This window comes from Rana temporaria, chromosome 9 (assembly GCF_905171775.1).
Source record: "Rana temporaria chromosome 9, aRanTem1.1, whole genome shotgun sequence".
Lineage (NCBI taxonomy): Eukaryota > Metazoa > Chordata > Amphibia > Anura > Ranidae > Rana > Rana temporaria.
In genome coordinates this window covers 8086176-8103754 of record NC_053497.1, presented here as the reverse complement: position 1 = coordinate 8103754, position 17579 = coordinate 8086176, and the positions used below count along the sequence as shown (strand labels likewise).

General features: G+C 44.0%; 1 protein-coding gene across 1 annotated transcript in view; it reads left to right on the top strand.

Moving 5' to 3' along the window:
• The window catches only part of PAPPA (pappalysin 1), a 327700-nt gene that overhangs the window by 192859 nt on the left and 117262 nt on the right, over nucleotides 1-17579 (top strand). The window contains exon 8 of the mRNA XM_040322751.1: nucleotides 3768-3896. Within this exon, the coding sequence (XP_040178685.1) occupies nucleotides 3768-3896 (129 nt within the window). The remainder of the gene's footprint in view (nucleotides 1-3767; nucleotides 3897-17579) is intronic.

Here is a 17579-nt window from a genome sequence, read left to right as displayed (position 1 = left end):
TTTTCTAAATCCATTCATCATGTGTCTTCTTCTTCCTGAGTCTTGGCGTGCTTTATGCATTTCTTCCAGATCTGTGCAGTAATCCAGTGTGAGACTTCCTGTAAAAAAAAAAAAAAAAAAAAAGACATTGGTCATTGACGCTTAGGGTTGCCATCTGTCACCCGGATAGTCCGGGTTTTGAATCACGTGTCCGGGTTCCAGGCGGTCTAGAATCCTAAGTAGCCAAGATAGTCACACACAATTCTGTTGCTGTCCAGGAGCTGCGGGTGGCTGTCTGGTAGCAGGTTGGGAATCACTTTGGTGGGGGGGGTGGGGGGGGGGCGGTCAGGGCAATGATGTCAACAAGAGCACTTTGGCCACACCCACTGTTCTCTACAGTAGGCGAATGCGCACCGCATTACTACTCTCCTTGGGGCATCCCAAAGGTGTCCCAAGACACTAAAGTGTTCAGGTTTGGCTTGAAGAAAGGAGCTCCCTCTCCTTGTGCAGGGGGACTGGCCTTGTCTCTGTCTGTCCCCACCTAGGACCCAGGGCTGTGGCAGGTGAGTGGGAAAGGGTTTTTTAAATCCCATTAAGTGGTCTCCATCAGCGGGTGCTAATATTTGGACAGCAGTTATAACGGTCCAATATAAGTAAAAATTTCCAGTTGCTCCCAAGTCCTGTATAGCGGATCACAGTTTGTAAAGCTATATTATTCCATGGCAAATGTCAAGGAAGCCCCACCTTACACGTTTCACCCAACACTGGATTTCATTCTAGCTAAAATCTAAACATTTCCCATCGCTCTTAAGTCCTGTATAGTGGATCACAGTTTAGTGGCTTTTAAAGCTGTATTTTTCCAGGGCAGACTTCAAGGAGGCCCCACCTTGGTCCTCAACTTGCACATTTCACCCAACACTGGACTTCATTGTAGCCAAAACCAAAACGTTTCCCATTTCCCCCAAGTCCTATATAGTGGATCTCATCCTAGAAGGAACAGGTGCAGACATCAATCAGGGGCTCATTCTAGCCTTAAACTGTTAATACCAGCAGCACACCATACCATTAAGCATTTGTAAAACTTTATTATTCTAGGACAAACTTTAAAGAATCCCCACCTTGGTCCTCAACTAACACGTTCCACCCAACACTGGACTTCATTGTAGCCAAAACCAAAAATTTTCCCATTGCCCCTACGTCCTATATAGTGGATCACATCCTAGAAGGACACCAAGCAGGAACTCATTCTAACTTATGCCGCGTACACACGATCGGAATTTCCGACAAGAAAACTGTGGATTTTTTTCCGACGGAATGTTGGCTCAAACTTGTGTTGCATACACACGGTCACACAAATGTTGTCGAAAATTCCGAACGTCAAGAACGCGGTGACGTACAACACTACGACGAGCCGAGAAAAACGAAGTTCAACGATTCCGAGCATGCGTAGGATTTTTGTGTGTCGGAATTGCATACAGACAATTGGAATTCCCGACAAGAACTTTTCCCGTCTGAAAACTTCAGAACCAGCTCTCAAATTTTTGCCGTCCGAAATTCCGACAGAAAATGTCCGATGGGGCCTACACACGGTCGGAATTTCCGACCAAAAGCTCACATCGAACTTTTCTTGTCGGAAATTCCGAACGTGTGTACGTGGCATCAGACTGTTAACGCATCTAAACAAAAACATCCAGCAGCACACCATATCATTCGGTGTTTGTAAAACTTTACTATTTCAAGCTCCAAAGGAGCCCCGTCTTGGTCATCAACTTACGTGTTTCACCCAACTCTGAACTATATCGCAACCAAAACTAAAAAAGTTTCCCATTGCTCCCCAAGTTTTATATAGTGGATCATATCCTAGAAGGAACGGGTGTGGACACCAAGCAGGGGCTCATTCTAATCTCAAACTGTTAACACATCCAGAGAAAAGCAGCAAGGGGTACACTGTATCATTCAGTGTTTGTAAAACTCTATAATTCCAGGACAAACTTCCAAGAAGCCCCAGCCTTGGTTCTCAACTTACACGTTTCACCCAACACCGAACTTCATCGTAGCCAACACCAACAAGTTTCCAATTGCTCCCAAGTCCTATATTGTGGATCACATCCTAGAAGGAATAGGTGTAGACACCAAGCAGGGGCTCATTCTAAACTTAGACTGTTAACGCATCTAAGGAAAAACATCCATCAGCACACCATATCATTTAGTGTTTGCAAAACTTTACTTTTTTAAACTCCAAAGGAGCCCCGTCTTGGTCATCAAATTACGTGTTTCAGCCAACTCTGAACTTCATTGCAACCAAAACAAAAAAAGTTTCCCATTGCTCCCCAAGTTTTATATAGTGCATCACGTCCTAAAAGGAACGGGTGTGGACACCAAGCAGGGGCTCATTCTAATCTCAAATTGTTAACACATCCAGAGAAAAGCAGCCAGGGGTACACTGTATCATTCAGTGTTTGTAAAACTTTATAATTCCAGGACAAACTTCAAAGAAGTCCTGGACTTGGTCCTCAACGTATGCATTTCAACCAGCATTCAAATTCATCGTAGCCAACACCAAAAGGTTTCCCATTGATCATAACTACTATATAGTGGATCTCAGGGCCGATCCTAGGCAGGGTGCATGGGGTGCTCCGCACCCAGGCGCCGCAGAGGTGGGGGCGCCGAAGCTCCAAGTGCTCCCCTCCCTCCTCCTTGTCTGTGTCCAGAGGCAGAGCGCATGTAGCAGTTGCTGCAGTTCCCCATCCCGCTTGCTCTCTCCGCTGGCAACTGACAAGAGCCCATACCTCCCGCTGTCCCCGGAATCCGGGCTGGGTACCACAGCGGAGCCTAGTACGGGAACACGTTTCGGCACTAGGCTCCACTAATTAATTCTGTCCGGTGTGCATGGAGCAGTCTCCTGTCTGCCCCGCCCCCTCTGTGTGTGTCGACTCTTCTCCCATAGGCGGTGTGATGAGAGGCTTCTGGGTTAGCTGGATCTGCTGCCAATCATCCTGTGCACTCCCAGAAATGCTCTCCGAGTGCCACCCTCCAAGTAACCAAAGATGCCACGTATGCCCCGCCCCCTGTAAAGTGCTTCTGCTCCCAGGGCGCTGGAGCTACAGGGATCTAATGGACAAGTACTGATCTATGAGGACACCTGATGGGGGACACCTGCTGTGGGGGGGGGGGCTCTGATGGGGGACACCTGCTGGGAGGCTCTGATGGGGGAAACTAATGAAGACTTCTTAGGGGAGCATCTCTGTGTTTTTAGTCGTAAACATAGAAACATGTGTAACGGGGAGGAGTTAGTAAGATGACTACACCCATGTGGGGGCGCCAGAAATATTTCTGCACCCAAGCGTCTGTGACCCTAGGATCTGCCCTGGTGGATCACATCCTAGAAGGAACGGGTGCAGCACCAAGCAGGGGCTCATTGTAACCTCAAACTGTTAACCCATTCAAAGGAAAACAGCCAGCAGCACGCCGTATCATTCAGTGTTTGTAAAACGTTGTTATTCCAGGGCAAACTTCAAGGAAGCCCCAGTTTGGTCCTCAACATACATGTTTCACCCAACACTGGTTGCTTTTTGCTACAATTAAGTCACGTGTTGGGTGAAACGTGTAAGTAAAGGACCATGCCGGTGAAAGGAATCAGAGTTGGGCCCAAGAGGGGCTTTTTTGCTACATGCTTAGATAGGTGTGATGGTCAGGTGTCAACCAATGTTTGGTCATATAGTACAATTTATCCAGAGATTTTTATGTCAGGATACATCCCAGATTTAGAATATGTTTTTGTTTTGCAGATCTTTGAGGCATGGAAGTGTCTACAGATACCAGATTGTGACAATGACATCTAAAGGCGAGAGTGAGCCATCTCCAGAGCTGACTTACCATCATGGCAGCGGTTACTGCGGGGATGGAATAATCCAAAAGTAAGATGGGACAGTTATCAGAGGTAGCCATTTATCCTGTCTCGTAGCCCATGGATTACAGGTGCATGCCCTCCTGGGACAGGAATATTTTAATGCACATCTACTTAAAAGGAATATATAGTGTTTTATAAATATGTATGTATTTCTGTATACAGTATGTATATATAGCGTTTTGTACATATTTCTGTATGCATTTATTATGTTATAAACAAAAAAAAATTCAATTCTATAATTTTTTTGTTTAAAGTAAGAAAATATGAAATATTGTATTTGAATATTTTATACTAACAATTGCAGCCATCAGGTGGAGATCCAGACTCTCATGTTTACCAGTCTATTCTTAGCTGATCTGCCCTGAAAGATAAACCTGTTGTTCACAGGGAACAAAGGCTTCACCACAAGTGCTGGTTTCAAGAGATGATTTCCCAGGCCCCGTACACACGTCCGAGGAACTCGACGGGCAAAACACATCATTTTGCTCGTCAAGTTCCTTGTGAAGCCGCCGAGGATCTCGGCGAGCCAAGTTTCCCCATAGACTAAGGAGGAAATAGAGAACATGTTCTCTATTTGGCCCGACGAGATCCTCGTCGGTTTCCTCGGCCGAAAGTGTACACACGGCCGGGCAGACTACGGCTCCGATCGAGTTTCTGGCTGAATTCTAAGTTCTAAGTTCTGGCTAAGTTCTTGTTTGTTCAGAAATCAACTGTCGGTGGGTGAATCCGCAGCTACTGTACATGTACACAAAGAGGTAGGGTTGCTGGTGACATCATTGAGCTAATATGGCCATATTAGGTCAATGTTATTGACCCAAGAACATCACCAGTAGGAACTATTTAAAGCTGTTGGTCACCTAGGAAATCTTTGCTCCTGGAAGTGTTGGTTTCCCAGTGGGCTTCAAGAGATGATTTCTCAGGTTTAAGGATCGACTCAAGGTTCAGTCCAAGACCGTGCCTGGCTGAATTTAGAAGTCAGCTGTCAGTGTCGGGCCAATAAGCTGCTGGCTGGAGATTCCCCACCCTGCAGATGCACATATAGAAGGAGGCAAGAATGCCTATGCCTAAGGTTAATGTTGTTGACCCAAAGATGTCAGCACAAAGAACTAGTGAGAACTGATGGGCCCTGAGGAGATCACCACTCTTGGAAGTGTTGGTTTCCCAGTGGGCTTTGAGAGATGATTTCTCTAAGGATAGACTTCAGTTTCGGTCCAAGTCCATGTTTGGCCTATCTCAGAAGTCAGCTGTCAGGGTCAGGCCAATGAGCCACTTCACAACTGCACATACGCAAAGTGGTGGGGATCATTGTGACATCATTGACCTAATATAGCCAAATGCCCTATTAGGTCAATGTCTTTGACCCAATATGGTCATTCGGCCATATTTAGGTCAATGATGTCACAAGCACCCCCACCCATTTGTCTACTTGCAGCTTAGCTGATCTGCCCTCAAAGATAAACCTGTTGTTCACAGAGAACAAAGGCTTCACCACAAGTGTTGGTTTCAAGAGATGATTTCTCAGGATTAAAAATGGGTTACTGGTGTTAGTGCTGGGCCAATCAACTGTAGGTGGGCGAATCCACAGAGACATGTACACAAAGAGTTAGGGTTGCTGTGACATCATTGAGCTAATATGGCCACATGGCCATATTAGGTCACTGTTATTGACCCAAGAACATCATCAGGAGGAACTAGTGAAAGCTGCTGGTCACGCAGGAAATCATTGCTCCTGGAAGTGTTGGTTTCCCAGTGGGCTTCAAGAAATGATTTCTCAGGATTAAGAATGGACTCAAGGTTCAGTCCAAGTCCATGTCTGGCTGAATTTAGAAGTCAGCTGTCAATGTCAGGCCAATGAGCTACTGGCCGGAGATTCCCCACCCTGCAGCTGCACATATAGGCCCAGATTCACGTAGGAGATACGACGGCGTATCTCCAGATACGGTGTCATATCTCTGAGTTTGAGGCGTCGTATCTTGGTGCCTGATTCAAAGAATCAGATACGCCAGAATTTGTATAAGATACGACCAGCGTAAGTCTCCTACGCCGTCGTATCTTAACTGCATATTTACGCTGGCCGCTAGGGGCGTGTACGCTGACTTACACCTAGAATATGTTACCCCTGCTCTATGAGGCGTAGATGAGGCGTACCAATGTTACGTATGGACGTCGGACCAGCGTCGAATTTTCCGTCGATTACGTCGTTTGCGTAAGTCATTCGCGAACAGGGCTGTGCGTAATTTACGTTCACGTCGAAAGCATTGGCTTTTTGCTGGTTAATTTGGAGCATGCGCACTGGGATACTTTCACGGACGGCGCATGCACCGTTCGGAAAAAGCGTAATTTACGTGGGGTCACAATACATTTACATAATACACGCCCACATGTTCCATATTTGAATTAGGCGGACTTACGCCGGCTTATTTACGCTACGCCGCCGCAACTTTGCTTTGTGAATACTGCACTTGCCTGTCAAAGTTGCGGAAGCGTAACGTAAATAGGATATGTTACGCCCGCCCACAAATACGCCCTCCTACGTGAATCTGGGCCATAGAAAGCGGCATGAATGCCTATGACATCAATGACCTAATATGACCACATAGTCATATAAGGTTAATGTTGTTGCCCCAAAGATGTCAGCACAAGGAACTAGTGAGAACTGATGGGCCCTGAAGAGATCACCACTCTTGGAAGTGTTGGTTTCCCAGTGGGGTTTAGGAGATGATTTCTCAGGATTAAGGATGGACTTCATGGTTTGGTCCAAGTCCATGTTTGGCCTATCTCGGAAGTCAGCTGTCAGCGATAGGCCAATGAGCCACTTCACAACTGCACATACACAAAGTGGTGGGGATCATTGTGACATCATTGACCTTATATAGCCAAATGCACTATAATGCCGCATACACACTATCACTTTATGTGATGAAAAAAAACAACATTTTCTGTGAAGTAAAAAATGACGTTTTTGAAACTTCAATTTTCAAAGACGAAGTTGCCTACACACCATCGTTTTTCTCACAATGTTCTAGCAAAGCGAGGTTACGTTCTCACCACTTTTTCCATTGAAGCTTGCTTCATAAGTAGCTTCTGGGCATGCGCGGGTGAAAAAACGTCGTTTTAAACGACGTTTTTTACTACACACGGTCAATTTCTGTGAAGTAAAAGTTGACGTTTTGAAAAACGACACATAAAATTGAAGCATGCTTCAATTTTTTTTGGTCGTTTTTTAGAAGACATAAAACGACGTTTTCCCCCACACACGGTCAATTAAAGTGACTTTTTAAAAACGTCATTTTTTTTCATCACATAAAGTGATGGTGTGTACGCGGCATTAGGTCAATGTCTTTGACCCAATATGGTCATTTGGCCATATTAGGTCAATGATGTCACAAGCACCCCCACCCATTTGTATGCTTGCAGCTGTATAGTGGGGAATGTCCTAGCCACAGCTCATTGGCCCAGGAATAGCAGCTGTCTTCAAGGTTTGACAGAACCTAAGTTTGGACCAAACCCAAGCTCATCACTGCTCAGGGTCAGAGTAGTGTTTGGTTGCATGAGCAGCAAGAAAAGAGGTACTACAGTCTTATTTTTTTACAGGTATTTCTTTACTGGGTATTTTATAGTTAGATAGTAGGGAGTAGGGAATTGATCCTTCACAATTTCAATCTGTAGTTTTGGGCACCCAACCTTGGGCTCAATTCATTGATTATCATTTGCATTTCCTAGTCTTATTTTTAGGACACTGAAAACTTTCTGGAAAATTTTATTTTTGAAAATGCCTGGATAATTGCTACCATTAACATTGCTTTACGACCACCCTATGAGCCCCCATTGCTTCCATGCATTGTGCTAAGGCATTAACCAACTAGCCTGAAACAGCTGCGTGCAGTTTGGAGTAAATGTCTCTATAACATTGGACCGTATCTGTTCTATAACCAGCGGTTCTGCATTGGCAGGGCAGTTGGCCAATAGGCATGAAGGAGTTTTTCTTGGCTTCATGTACTATTGTAAAATGAGGAATAAACCCATTTTTTTGGATCAGTGATGAAAGAGAGATCTGCAAATACCTTCTGTTCATAGAAGACTATACTGTGTTTATTAGTAACTGCAGTGATCTTGAAAGGACTTAATAGGACTCTTTCTTCTATTCATTTCCGTAGGAGCAGATAATATTGAAGCAATAAATATGATTGATCCAACATTTTTGTTTAGGCACATATGGGGCTGATTAGCATATGTGCCCATAGAATGAGTGTTTTATGTATTTGGGAATATTTATGAAGTGATAACCTTTCTTCAGCACAGTTAGAGATTGCCCTGCGGAAGAGCCCCATCCTTACTGTATATTCCTCATGCTCCTCTTATAGAATTTACAGAGCTTGCGCAGCATTACCTTGTTTGCACAAAAATCTATTTACCAGAATTCATTAAACAAAAAAAAAATCAGCTCTTGATAAAGCGCTTTGCCTATTCCCATTGATGTCTTCTGCAGACTCACCGCTCCTTTCCAGGTTGATTGTCATCCATTCAACCAACTGCCTATAAGCACAGGGCACCATAGACAAGAGCCACCTTGGGCTTATAGAAGATATCTGCAAAGAACAACATCATGTCATTATTCCATCATTAGGGGTGGCCTAGTCTTCCTTCAGGACTCCTAAGGATGAACTCAACAGTTGAGTGTTGATGACTCTTTTTGCATGTTGGATTTTCATCTGACTGGCCACTGCAAGTAGCCTTCAAGCAGGCATATAGATGTGCAGTGGAGATCTGATTCTATCCAATCAGATTTAAAACTTCACTTTAAAATTCCAATTGATGAATGAATGGAAGATTACATCCTGCAGAGTAAAGTAGTCAGTGGGCATCTCAAATACATTGCTAAACACGGCCTTATGTTATCTTAGTCAGAAGGGTTTAGTCTGGGTGACAGACCAGGGTTTTCCTCTAAGCATTGAGGGACCTTGGATGTACTCATTGTCAAAACATAGCAATGGTTTTAGGTTAATCCTCTGAAAGTGGTGCCCATAGTTAGAAGGATTTGATCTGGGCAATGGACCATGGTTTTCCTTTAAGTGTTGAGGGACCTTGGATGTACTCAGTGACAAAGCATAGCAATGGTTTTAGGCTAATCCTCCGATAGTGTTGACCTTAGTCAGAAAGGTTTGGTCTGGGTGCTGGACCAGGGTTTTCCTTTCAGGATCGAGGGACCTTCGATTGTTCTTAATAATAAAGCAGATCAATGGTTTTATGCTCCTCTCACAGTGTTGACCATATTGAGAAAGGTTTGGTCTTGGTGCTGGACCAGGTTTTTCCTCTAAGCGCTGAGAGACCTTGGATGTACTCAATGTCAAAACATAGCAAAGGTTTTAGGTTAATCCTCTAATAGCTCAGCTCATAAACCAATCAATCAAGGAGGGCATGGTGCCCACCTTGCTGAAACAAGGTACAATAAAACCAATTCTAAAAAAACCTACCCTCGACCCCAAAGACCCAAACAACCAGAGGCCCATAACATCTCTAAATGTCTTCTCCAAGATAATGAAGAAAGTAGTTGTACAACAGCTGCAACTGCATTTAGACACCCAAAAAAATTACTCGACCAGTTTCAATCAGGCTTCCGTCCGGGTCAGAAACGGCGCTGCTCAAAATATGGGATGACGCTCTAGAGGCCGCAGACGAAGGAGAATCTTGTCTCATGATACTGCTGGACCTAAGCGTGGCTTTTGACACTGTAGACCACGGACTACTACTGGCTAGGCTAGCTGAAGTAGCTGGAGTCGCTGAAGGTGTTTTACCCTGGTTCTCCTCCTTCTTGGAAAACCGATCACAAATAGTGAAACTGGGGTCTTTCACTTCTGAAAAACGTACGGTGTCATGCGGAGTCTCTCAGGGATCTCCCTTATCGCCTGTATTGTTTAATATCTATCTTCGCCCTCTCTTTGAAATCATCAGTAACCAGAAGTTTACTTTACCACTCCTATGCAGACGACACTCAACTGTATTTCCGCATCTGCAACAAAAAGGATCATTCTCTTGGACTAGAGAAATGCCTTGCTCTGATAGATAATTGGATGACATCCAGTTAACTTAAACTCAATGGTTCGAAAACAGAACTTCTCCTGTTTCACGCTAACCGGAAAAATCACCCCACGTCAACCTGGACCCCCCCACCCATTCTAGGTAAAACTATCACCCCTAGCACCAAAGTCAAAAGTCTCAGAGTCATTTTCTATACCTACATGACAATGGATGCACAAATAGGGTCAGTAGTCAGCGGATCCCACCATCTGCTGTGCCTACTACGCAGACTCACGCCCTTTATCCCGAAAGAGGACATTGCAGTCGTGGTGGGAACAATCATCAATTCCAGACTCTACGCAAATGCCCTCTATCTAGGACTCTCCAAATACCAAATCACTCGTCTGCAAGTCGTTCAAAATACGGCCGCTCGACTAGTGACTGGAAAAAAACCATGGGAATCAATCTCACCTTCGCTGAGATCCCTTCATTGGTTGCCAGTAAAAGACAGAATCACTTTCAAGGCACTCTGCCTAATGCATAAGTGTATTCAAGGAAACGCCCCCCAATATCTATGCGAAAAAATAAAAGCCCATAACCCCAATCGCATTCTGCGATCCACCAATCAAAACCTCCTCCAGATACCCAAAGCCAGATACAAGTCCAAAGGAGATCGAAGATTTGCAGTCCAGGGACCTTGCCTGTGGAATGCTCTACCAACCACCATCCGACTGGAGTCGGACCACTTGGCCTTCAGGAGAAAGATTAAAACCCATCTCTTCTGAGGTCAAGGGGTTCCTTACCCATGAAATGGATACAGCGCCCAGAGGCGATTCAGTTCACATGTGTTGCACTTTACAAGTCTCTCACTCACTCATAGCGTTGACCATAATCTGAAGGATTTATTCTGGGTGCTGGACCAGGGTTTCCCTCTAAGCATTGAGGAACCTTGGATGTTCTTAAAGCGGATGTGCCACGGGAAAAATATATTAAAAGCCAGCAGCTACAAATACTGCAGCTGCTGACTTTTAATATAAGGACACTTACCTGTCCTGGAGTCCAGCGGTGATCGCAGCAGATGACGAGCCGATCGCTCGTCACCCTGCTGCTCCCCCCTCCATCCACGGTGAGGGAACCAGGAAGTGAAGCGCTCCGGCTTCACTGCCCGGTTCCCTACGGCGCATGCGCGAGTCGCGCTGCGCCCGCCGATTGGCTCCCGCTGTGTGCTGGGAGCCGAGTGTTCCCAGCATACAACGGGGGGACGGACGGGAAGGAAGGAAAAAACCCGTCCTTTGCCCGTATCGTAGGGCCGGAAGTGGGTGCAGATACCTGTCTGTAGACAGGTATCTGCACCCCCCTCCCCCCTGAAAGGTGTCAAATGTGACACCGGAGGGGGGGAGGGTTCCGATCAGCGGGACTCCACTTTAGAGTGGAGATCCGCTTTAATATTAAAGCATATCAATGGTTTTATGCTCCTCTCATAGTGTTGACCATACTGTTGACCATACATAGCGCCCAGAGGCGATTAAGTTTGCATGTGTCGCGCTATATAAGTTTCTCATTCATTCATTCACTGAGAAAGATTTGGTCTTGGTGCTGGACCAGGTTTTTCCTCTAAGCGCTGAGAGACCCTGGTTGTACTCAATGTCAAAGCATAGCAATGAAGGGTCTGGTCTGGGTGATGGACCAGTTTTTTCCCCGGGAGGAGGGACCTTGGACGACAATTTAAAAAGTAGAAGGAGTGCCACAAAGGACAAATAATAATATACATTAATAATAATGTAGTGGTGACCACAGTGACCAGGCAGATGCTATCATTTATTTTCTAACCTGCATAAGGAAAATGACAGATGGTTGTTATTGGCAGCAACTCCATTTGACTCAAACAGGGCTGAGCATTGAAGGTGACTTCCCAGAAATAATTACACCTGATTCTTGTTAACAATGGAAAATTACTGATATGGCTTTTAATAATCATCATAAATCGTCATTGAATGTTACTGTGTCAAATACAATTAAATCATCGAAATATAAATAGTATTAAATTGCATTTCTCAATATTTAAAATGATAATGGCATTACAGCAGTAAACAATGCCCTTGGCTGTGCCCTCCCTTAGAACGTGATTAAAGTCCCCTATCATAGGTAGCAGGCCACTAGCTACACCAAAGGCTTTGTACACACGGTTGGACCAAACCAATGTGACTGGTCCGTCGGACCGTTTTCATCGGTTCACCTCTGAAGTGGCCGTACGGCCTGATATGTGTACACACCGTCAGTCCAAAATCCGATCGGGTCAGAACGCGGTGACGTCAAACACACGACGTGCTGAATAAAACGAAGTTCAATGCTTCCAAGCATGCGTCAACTTGATTCTGAGCATGCGCTGGTTTTGAACCGATACTTTTCTGTACTAACCATCGGTTTGGTCCGATGGGGCAGCGGTCCATCGGTTCGGTTTTGAAGCATGTTTTAAAATTTTGGACCGAAGGAAAACAGACCGATAGCCTATACACACGGTCGGTTTGGTCCGATGAAACTGAACTTCGGTTCATTCTCATCGGTTTGGTCCGACCATGTGTACGGGACCTTACGTGGGCACTTATATCAATTACTTTGTAGACATGAGCATTCATTTTCGTCCGAATGCATTTTTCGTCTGAATTTCAGGGATTTTGACGTTTGTTTTTACAAACGAAAACGAAAGAATCTGATATGCGAAAGATCCAACATAAAAAATGCTTTACTTTCGTTTTGTTGCGACAACAGTTTGATATAGATAGAAGACAATTGCAATCTGTGTTTATCGAACCTGAGATCGAATGTGCCTAACCTAACTCTATTAGTCCAAGATTATTCGACATAGAGAGGAAAGATTCGACATATAGAGCAAAGATTCGACATATTAGAGACATCAAGATTCGACATTATAGAGAGAAAAGATTTGACATATAGAGCAAAGATTCGACATATTAGAGACATGAAGATTCGACATTATAGAGAGAAAAGATTCGACATTATAGAGAGAAAAGATTCGACATAGAGAGAAAAGATTTGACATTATAGAGAGAAAAGATTCGACATTATAGAGAGAAAAGATTTGACATAGAGAGAAAAGATTCGACATTATAGAGAGAAAAGATTTGACATTATAGAGAGAAAAGATTCGACATTATAGAGAGAAAAGATTCGACATTATAGAGAGAAAAGATTCGACAAAGAGAGAAAAGAGTCGACATTATAGAGACATGAAGATTCGACATAGAGAGAAAAGATTCAACATATAGAGCAAAGATTTGACATATTAGAGACATGAAGATTCGACATTATAGAGAGAAAAGATTCGACATTATAGAGAGAAAAGATTCAACATATAGAGCAAAGATTTCACATATTAGAGACATGAAGATTCGACATTATAGAGAGAAAAGATTCGACATTATAGAGAGAAAAGATTCGACATTATAGAGAGAAAAGATTCGACATTATAGAGAGAAAAGATTCGACATTATAGAGACATGAAGATTTGACATTATAGAGAGAAAAGATTCGACATTATAGAGAGAAAAGATTTGACATTATAAAGAGAAAAGATTAGACATAGAGAGAAAAGAGTCGACATTATAGAGACATGAAGATTCGACATAGAGAGAAAAGATTCAACATATAGAGCAAAGATTTGACATATTAGAGACATGAAGATTCGACATTATAGAGAGAAAAGATTCGACATTATAGAGAGAAAAGATTCAACATATAGAGCAAAGATTTCACATATTAGAGACATGAAGATTCGACATTATAGAGAGAAAAGATTCGACATTATAGAGAGAAAAGATTCGACATTATAGAGAGAAAAGATTCAACATTATAGAGAGAAAAGATTCGACATTATAGAGACATGAAGATTCGACATTATAGAGAGAAAAGATTCGACATAGAGAGAAAAGATTTGACATTATAGAGAGAAAAGATTTGACATTATAGAGAGAAAAGATTTGACATTATAAAGAGAAAAGATTAGACATAGAGAGAAAAGAGACGACATTATAGAGACATGAAGATTCGACGAAGCAGCTGAAAACATACGATCCACATTTATGGTCAAATGCTCCGCCCATAGGCTATAGAAGAATTTTAATGTTGGTTGACTAGTGATAATAATTAATAAATATCATTATTACTAGTGTCCTACAACATTAGAATTCTACTATAGCTTGTGGGCAGAGCATTCGACCAGAAATGTATGATCGCTGCGCCGTACAGTTTAGCTGCTTCGTCGAATCTTCTTAGAACATCCGGCAGACACTATAAGCCTTCAATGACAGATTTGACCTTAAATTATTTGGATTTTCGGACGTATGCATTTTTTAACACATCCAAAATAAATAAAAACGAATTTCGGGAGTAACTAAATAAATGTATTTTTCGGACGAAAACAAAATTCCTAAACAAAATATTTCAGTGTGCACGTGTCTATTATTTCATACATCCAGTGACACATTACATAACATTATATGTTTGACGTTGGTCCTTGCACAACCTACTGTACATCAGTGGCGGTTCGTCTATAGAGGGCGCTGGAGCGTCGCCCCCTCTGGCTCTCACCGCCACTGAGTCTAATAACATAGATTCATGCATTTCACGAATCTATGTTATTTTCGCCGCTGTCGCTGTTCTATTTAGATGGCCGGACATTGAGCGCCGAACATCTGAATAACGGCAGCTGGTTGGCTGTACGGAAGTGCTTATCAGAGCCAGCGACTCTGATAGGCTTTCCGAGTACAGCCTTCGGGTCCCCGGAAGCTTATCCTCGGAACGCGGGGGGTGCGTTCCTTGGATAGGACTGACAGGCGTCTCAGCCAATCAGGTTGGTCGGTTCTGGCTACCGGTAACCTAATTGGCTGAAGCATCATCGAGGGCGGGAGAAGACATCGAGGGTCGAGGACATGGCTGGCTGACTCCAGTAAAGGTAAGTGCCGAGCTGGGGGGAGGGGAATTTTACAGGGCACAGCGACATCAATGGGCACAGTGGCAACAATAGGCACAGTGGGGACAATGATGACAATTGGCACAGCGGCATGAATGGGCACAGTGGCTACAATTAAAGGGCACAGTGACATCAATGGGCACAGTGGCGACAATAGGCACAGTGGGGACAATTGGCACAGTGGCATGAATGGGCACAGTGGCGACAATTAAAGGGCACAGTGACATCAATAGGCACAGTGGCGACAATGGGCACAGTGGCGACAATTAAAGGGCACAGTGGTGACAATTGGCACAGTGGCGACAATTGATGGCACAGTGGCTGTGTTTGATGGCATGGCATGGCACAGTGGCTGTGTTTGATGGCATGACACAGTGGTGACAATTGATGGCACAGTGGCTGCGTTTTATGGCATGGCACAGTGGCTGCGTTTAATGGCATGGCACAGTGGTGCGAATTGATGGCACAGTGGCTGCGTTTGATGGCATGGCATAGTGACTGCATTTGATGGCATGGAACAGTGGTGACAATTCATGGCACATTGGCTGCGTTTGATGGCATGGCATAGTGACTGCATTTGATAGCATGGCACAGTGGTGCGAATTGATGGCACAGTGGCTGCGTTTGATGGCATGGAACAGTGGTGACAATTGATGGCACAGTGGCTGCGTTTGATGGCATGGCACAGTGGCTGCATTTGATGGGCACAGTGAGGCTGCAATTTTTTTTTGTTTTCGTTTGCACCCCCCCAAAAATTTTGAGCACCAGCCGCCACTGCTGTACATTAAAAACTGGTGACCGTTGACATTACAACAACTGGTGCCGATGCACCCTAATCTAAAGGAGCTTTCCTGTAGGCACCATCGATGACCCACTCCTCACCGGCTGTGACAAAGGAAAGCCTAAACCTTCCATCTTTTATCGACCAAACTCATGACCTATTGGTCCGTAAACCACAATTCCAATGGTTGGAAAGAGGAACTAACGTTAAACCCATACCATGGGTACCATACCACTAGCTACACCTAACAGATTAGTGTTTACACATATCAGTTACTTCATACATCCAACACACAACTCCATTTCTATGAACTCAAAACCAAACTTGTTAGTCCAAATACAAATTACATAATAAATTGGTGGCCATTGACAATAAAACAACTGGTCACAAACCTTTTAAATTTTAATGAGCTTTCTTGTGGTCACCTTCAACAACCCAACCCTCTCTTATGACAAGCAAACCTTAAACTTTCCAATTTTACATCAAAACTCATAGCCTTTTGACCACAGTAACCAGACAGATGCTAACACAGCCTATCTCAATCTTTTCAACACAGAGGAACCCTTGAAATGACTTTCTGATCCCAAGGAACCCCTGCTAAAAATTACTATATCTACAACTCATGATACATATAATGGCCCAAACACACGATCAGGCTTTTGCCCGGCCAAACTCACATCGGAATTAAACCGGAACCCGCCAATGCTTACGACGGTGACATCATTCTACACAAATTCCTATTCGCGAACGACTTACGCAAGCAATGTAAAAAATTCTAAATTGTACGCGGGAAGGACGGCCATACTTAATATTGAGTACGCCTCAGTATAGCAGCTTTAACTATACGCCGGAAAAAGCCAAACGCAAACGACGAAAAAAAAAGCGACGGGCCGACGTACGTTCGTGGATGGCCGTAAATAGCTCATTTGCATACTCGACGCTGATTACAACGGGAATGCCACCTAGCGGCCGCCGGAAAATTGCATCTTAGATCTGACAGCGTACGAAGACGTACGCCTGTCGGATCTAGCCGAGATGCCGTCGTATCTTGTTTTGAGGATTCAAATCAAAGATACGACGCGGGAATTTTGAAATTACGCCGGCGTAATTTCTTTGTGGATCTACCCCAATGACTTTAGTGGTCTTCCATTTTTGGGGATCTCTGGTTCATTTCCCCACGTAGACTCTAGTGGTTGGCCATGGTCTTCCATCGTTGTTGGGGATTTGTGATTCACTTCCCCACGTAGACTCTAGTGGTTGGCCATGGTCTTCCATCGTTGTTGGGGATTTCTGATTCACTTCCCCACGTAGACTCTAGTGGTTGGCCATGGTCTTCCATCGTTGTTGGGGATTTCTGGTTCACTTCCCCACATAGACTCTAGTGGTTGGCCATGGTCTTCCATCGTTGTTGGGGATTTCTGATTCACTTCCCCACGTAGACTCTAGTGGTTGGCCATGGTCTTCCATCTTTGTTGGGGATTTCTGATTCACTTCCCCACGTAGACTCTAGTGGTTGGCCATGGTCTTCCATCGTTGTTGGGGATTTCTGATTCACTTCCCCACGTAGACTCTAGTGGTTGGCCATGGTCTTCCATCGTTGTTGGGAATTTCTGATTCACTTCCCCACGTAGACTCTAGTGGATGGCCATGGTATTCCATCGTTGTTGGAGATTTCTGGTTCACTTCCTCATGCAGAATTATTTTAACTTGGCAATATTTACAGACTTTTAGGAGTTTCCATTTCTTTCTGTTTCTTCACGATCTGGGAAATCGATAAAGTGGTAATAATCACTTTTCTAGCAGTAGTTTCCTTTAGAACTGTCTGCACCTAATTCAGGCTAGAATTTGTGCCAATTTTGGTAACATTTCCAAAACAGTCAACAAATTCAGGTAGTTCTAAC